This window comes from Mesitornis unicolor, unplaced genomic scaffold (genome assembly GCF_000695765.1).
Source record: "Mesitornis unicolor isolate BGI_N332 unplaced genomic scaffold, ASM69576v1 scaffold3395, whole genome shotgun sequence".
Classification (NCBI taxonomy): Eukaryota; Metazoa; Chordata; class Aves; order Mesitornithiformes; family Mesitornithidae; genus Mesitornis; species Mesitornis unicolor.
The window spans coordinates 1,605-7,876 of NW_010184644.1; the positions used below are offsets into that span (position 1 = coordinate 1,605).

The following is a 6,272-nucleotide window of genomic DNA, read 5'->3' on the forward strand; positions in this document are numbered from 1 at the left end:
ATTAAGCTCATTCTATAGAAATCCATCATGGGGCTTGATGTTGCCGATACAGAGGGGATGCCGGCAGCCACCCTCACCCGCTTGCCCAGGGCAGGCGGAGGAGACAGACCCAGACAGGGTGGGCCTGGGATCCAGCAGAGTGTTGGGAAACGACTAACAGGAAAACTATTATCACATTTGCCTCTTCTGCCCTGACAGCCTCCATGCTGGAGCATCTCAGCAGGCAACAGAGCAAAGAGTGCTGTTCCTGAAGCTTTCAGCTGCAGAGCGTTATCTGCCACATGTGCTACCATGGCAGGCCAGGCCCCAGCCTGAGAGTGGGATGTCAGGAATGACCCGAAGAGACAAACACCTGCTCCATGTCTCATAGCCTCAAAAGGGACGTCCAGACCTTTCACTGGACCACTCGTACCTGTGCGGCTTCAAAGGCAGAGCCTGCCTTCCCTCCATCCTGGGCTAGGACATCCAGTGATAACCAGGGGAGCTGTTGCTTATGTGGAAAAGCTCCCTTGGAAGGTGTCAGGAATTTACCTCTCTCTATAGGAAAGATGTGACGTGAATGCTTTTTCTCTGCAACAAGTTCGTCAGTCTCTTCTTTCTCTGCAACTGGTTGGTCAGCAGCGTCTGTCTTACCCACTACCTGGGCTTCTGCAGCTGTTGGCCCGCCTCTTCAGGAGGTGCCTCTGTCTGATCAGACAGAGATATATTGCTAAATGCATCTAAGCATCTTTCAACCACTATACAGATCAAGGCTGAAACAGAGAAAGACACCATTAATAACATGGAGGAAAAAACTGTAATTTGAGATTATTTTTTGTATTACCGACCTATAACTTCTTAAACAGGGAAAAAAGCCCATGAAATAACACTAAAAATGAAAGAATCCCTGCTGTTGTAGCCTAATGCCAGCCAAATGAGCATTTACACTGAAAGGAGTGATTTAAAAGGGTTCACCTGGACTGTTTATTGGTTTCCTCACAGTTGTTTCCTCACTTCTAGAGTGGGTCAACCCCACCAGGAACAAGGACTAACCAGGTTGCACACAGCATGATGGTTTTGACAGTGGGAAATACTGGAACTGCAGGAGTCATCAAAAGATTTTCTCTTTCTAAAAAGGAGCTGCATCTATTCTTTATTATTTTTGCTGTTTAGCCTCTGTGTTTTTTTGTAAACATTATACCACTTCTAAATCAAAGAACGCAACAAAAACCATCCACACTCACTTTCATTTACATCATTTAAATATGAAAAATAGAGGCCAAGAATTAAGGGAGAGAGGTTTAACACAGAAAATAGGATAATGTACAGGTACTAAAAAGAGCTTCATTGTTAATTCATGGGTTGACTTTAGCAAGTAAGAGAAGGAATGGTAATCTCTGAGAGGACCAATATAGCCACCTTACACTGTGGGTGCTTCCCTTGTATTTCACAGCTCTTTTATTGGACGGTGACAAAATAAATTCTTTAAGTAGCATCTTCATTCAAATAGGTTAAAAATGGATCTTTAGAGATTTCTTCAATGCTTCTGCATAAGATGGGGAGCCACAAACTATCTCAACTGAAGCTGTGCCTATCTCTATAAAACTTAGAGAATCTAATTTGCAGTTCCTTTTGCAGAAATGGTGTTTACTCAACAGTGGGTGATTGGGTATAAGTCAGGAAATACAGAGAGTACACAACAAAACAAGGGCTGCTGGTATTAGTGGCCTGCTCCAGCTGCTCTGTGTATCTTAGAACTGGTGCAAGACCACAATATCTGGTTAGAAAATTAAACAGATTTAACAGGAGTATGATAGACATGCTCATCGATAGTGTATCCTGTAGCAACACGATTGTAATTAAAACCCAAAATCACAGCGGGAGGAAAACCATATGAATGAAAGATGTAACACAAGTATAAAAAGTGGTTTGATCTAGGACCACCACCGTGGATGGACGTTCATCATAATTTTTTGTTTCTACAGAAGACAGAGTTTACATTGTTCAGGTATTTCAACAACAGACTCTGAAGACTGAATAAAGGAACCCGAATACTTAGCTTGAACTAGCCCAAAAGATGACCAATATTTTAATCTATTCCAAAAGCTAGAACATGATTATTGACTGCTGAGGACGTAAGCCCTTGTTTTGATGAAAAGTGTTGGTCACCGGAGTTCTTAGTCAACCATGGCCTATGATCATCCTTCTCTTCTCCTTTCATGTACGATGAACATATGACTCCATAGCTCAGGGAGCTTACACAAATGAGTTAAGAGACTTTTGTGGTATACATGTGGCTGTAGATAGGATGGGCTTTTCTGTTCCCACTGGCACAATCAGGCACACTACAGAGAATAGCACAGCAATGATGGCTGTGTAACACATGAGAAAAAAAGTTTTATGGCAGAGAAAATAATTGGTGTTCTTTAACCATTCTGCTTCTGCCCAATGTACTGCATCTCCCATCATCAACATATCTCAAACAGTATAAAGCTACCAGAGAGAGGACAGTGCAGCATGACTAACACTTCTTTTTTCAGCTTAAAATCAATTACCTAGATGTATGTAGTAGTAGCTTTCCAACATTAAAAAGGTTTTAATACAGTAAAAAACCAAACCAAACCAAAAACAACATAAAAAGCCATGGGTACTTGCAGTTCTTGCTAAAATGACACCTCCTACCTTGACTCACAGTGATCCTGTAAATCTGATCTTTGTTCTGACTGGGAAAAAAAAACCAATCAAGAACATCAAACAGCCCAGATTACATTCCAGGATTTGGTAACTTACAGTCAAGCATTGTCCTTCCCAGAACCTTCACCTCTAGTGTTTCTTCCACTTCTGTCATCAGCCACGGAAGGAATTCTGTCTCAATATCTGTAAGAATTTAGCAGGAAGAAAGAAAGAAAAATGCCTTTTTATTAAGGATGAGCGACAGGATCTTGGGGCTGTTTTTCATTTGGTACAACCATTAAAAGATGAACATCCTTGCCAAAAGACATTTGCTTTGCAAAAGCCAGATGAGATCTCTCAGGTTTCTCATCTCTTGCCTCTCTTACTGAGGCTCCTCATCGTTATGAACCCAGACCAGAGTCCTCTCAACTGCAGTGATTTTCAAAGGGGTCTGGCACCCTTGAAGGGCCAGCACAGATGAGATACGCAGTAACGTTCAGGATAGCTATTTTCATCTCACTAGAATAAGTCAGGAGAATAACATTTCCCGCCTTGCTTTCCAAAGACATCTGTCTTCTGGTCTGCTGAAAGCATTTGTTCCCTCTGACTAAAGAGCTCTTGCTTGCCCGTGTACTTCTCAAATCATGCTCTTTCAACACTGTGGTTCAAAGCTTGCCCTGTTTGCAAAGTACGCACAGTTTCTTCATTTGCCCCATGACTCATTCTGGAGACAGTGTAACCATTCTCAAGCTGTGGTCTGTGCACCTGTGCAGGGCCTGGGGAAGTGGAGTGCAGCAAGGTAGCCCTTAAGAAATGCTGCTGAATCTAAAAGCTCAGAAGTCAATGATGTACAACTCCAAAATAATCTTCAGAGCCTAACTCTAATGGACTAATTTCTCCCTTGCTCTGATAATCATTAAAAAAGATTCAGAATGGCAATTTCTCTCTTGCTCTGATAATCATTTAAAAAGATTCAGAATGACATACAGATTTATTTGCCCGTCCTGTCAAAATACATTTACTTCAATTTGGATCTCTCCTCTTTTTCTGCTCTACCAATCCTAACCACCCATTTATTTCGCTCCAATCCTAAAGCAGCTTTTGCTTATTCTTGGCTGCTTGTACAGATGACCAATAATGTTTGTTTGTATTAAAAATATGAAAACTATATTTTCAGCCACAAATGTAGATGAATAAAGTCTTATGGCATTATTCTAAATAGTAGGACAGTAAACTATGTTTTATGTTTGTTTTGTCTTTTACATTACTCAGTTCACGTATTAAAATAGAATAATAAATACAAACTTCTTTCTATAGGGTCTTTAAAAAATCCACTCTCATGAAGACTGCTGAAGACCAAGGGAATGAGATCAGCCAAGTAACAATGAGTGAATGCCCGAGCTGCAATTTTCTCTGTGGTCTCTTTCTGTTTCTGCAGCAATTGCTTGTGCTGGAGTTTGCGATATTCCTGTCAAGGCAATAGCGCACATAAAACTTTCAGGCCTTTAGCTGTTACACTTTGATCTAAACTTTGAAGAACGATCACAGTGTGAGAGTCATAAATAGCAAAGATAATCACAAGTATAGATACTTACCGTCTCTCTCTGGTATTTGCAGCCTGTAACTTGCACAAAAACTCCTCCTATGAAGAATGCTTGAAAGCAAGTTTGTACTAAATCTGTGGACTACTAAAAACCACAGGGACTACAGGGAAACACCTCTAGTATACCTCTTTGGTATACCTTTTTGGATTTTGGCAAGTCTGTAAAATAAGGGCCTCACAGCTGGCCAAATGAAAACAGTCTCTGATGCCTTAGTACACACATCTCATGACTTTGCTGTCTTACTGTAAATCAAGCTAATCATTGGCTTTGGAATTAGATGAAGTTGGGTCAGGATTTCCTGTGCTTTTCATCTTTTCAATATTATATCCCATTTGGTGTAAGAAAATAATAGAACTCAAACTGGTTCACGAAAATGTAAAAACTCTCAACTATACAAGACTGATGAATAGTGAGAAATTAAGGCTTACCTTTTCTGTTTATTCCTATTTACTAGATAGTACTAACATAGCTTAATACTTGGAGATTTTAAGAGGTATGTGTGCACATACAGCAGTGCATGCATTGAGTGTTGCCTACTCATTTAGCAGTTACTATAATGAAAAGGCCTGAGTAACAGCTGCACCAGGTACAGAGGAAAATGCTGTTGGTTTTGGCCTCTTGATCAGGTGTCTGAGTACACCAGGTCACTGGAGCTTGACTGCTCCAAATAAACACAACAGCATGGTGCTGATGCATGAGAGCAAATGACAGAGTGCAGCCATATGGCACTAAAATGCTTTGAAGAACATCCAACTTGACAGTACCCTTTTGGGTACATCCAGCTTATTTCACAGCTTCTCTTTCAGTACCGGATATGATTTTCTCTCTTCTGGTGAGCATTCAGACTGTCTTGTTTTGCTCTTATTAAGTCCTACCTTCTCCTCTCTGTATCGCCTGTCCTACTCTTCCAGGAGCTGTACTACAGCAAGCCCTGCATTACGCAGCTCTGCATAGGCACGCTGATGTGCCCACAGCCGTGCCAGCTCTTCTTCCTTCATGACTTCCAGCAAAGATTGCTCAATCATTCTCCCAATCAACACTTCCACAATGGGCTTGACTTCAACATCAAAGTCAAACAACTGAGGATGGGAGTCAAGGAAACAGAAATAAATGACCCTTGATCATAATCACTTTCAACACTTTGGCAGCAAGAAAAGGAGGATGAACAAAGTCCTTGTGCTGAAGGCAGGCCTCAAAAGTGCAGGTAGGGGAGGCAGTGTCACCTACGGCAAGAAGCACGAATGCAGCTGGGGGGATAAAGGATGTGTGGGCTGGAGTGAAACAACACACACCTTACCACAGCCCCTGCAGGGGCAGCCAGGGAGAAGCAGAGCACTCACCTGGACTCTATGTCTGTGTTTCCAACCCTTTCTCAGGCTGGACACCTTCTATGGGGAGAGTGTTTCTAAGCACTGTAGTTCCCAGCTGAAAGAAGCAGAACCAGTGCTTATGGAGAAGCAACTTTCTTAATTTTGTACTTAACCTCACAGCAGACATTGGAGACTTTTTTTTTTTTTAACATGTTCTGTGAGGATAAGTTCCTTTCTGTTTCTGCCTCAATTTTGCATCAGAAATGTGTTTTGTGTGGGAGACATGTTTTGACAGCACTTGTTGACCTGACTTCACTTCATACCTCTCCTTCTTCTATTTGCGTAGCCACATCCTTTCCCGTTTTGGCTGGTATGAAAAGTGGAATGGGTGGTCTGTCCAAAAATGCATCTGGTTGACACTCTGTATCAATCTCTACTACCAGGTCACTAATCTCTTCCAAATACAGTTCTAGAAATAAAAGCACAAAATGAATGCTGAAAGTTGGATTCCTTTTATTTTAACTCTCAACTATTTTTGATGACTCTACAGGGTGAATTACAACCAAAGAGTGCAATGAAATGTCTCCTATAAAGTTTATAAAAAATGTAAAAACAACCCCAAAACAGACACCTCTACTTCTATAGACATCTAGAGATCCATGGGCCCCAATGGGATGCACCCATGAGTACTGAGGGAGCTGGTGGA

At 41.4% G+C, this 6,272-nt stretch overlaps 1 protein-coding gene across 1 annotated transcript; it reads right to left on the reverse strand.

The window, feature by feature from the left end:
- Positions 1 to 640: 640 nt before the first annotated feature.
- On the reverse strand, positions 641 to 6,035 carry RSPH3 (radial spoke 3 homolog (Chlamydomonas); the record flags this gene model as incomplete). Its single annotated transcript, XM_010184518.1, is given in 5 exon segments — positions 641 to 752; positions 2,770 to 2,856; positions 3,958 to 4,120; positions 5,132 to 5,335; positions 5,890 to 6,035. Coding segments are annotated over 5 exon segments (712 nt in total), but the record flags the coding sequence as incomplete, so codon positions are not given.
- Positions 6,036 to 6,272: the final 237 nt, after the last annotated feature.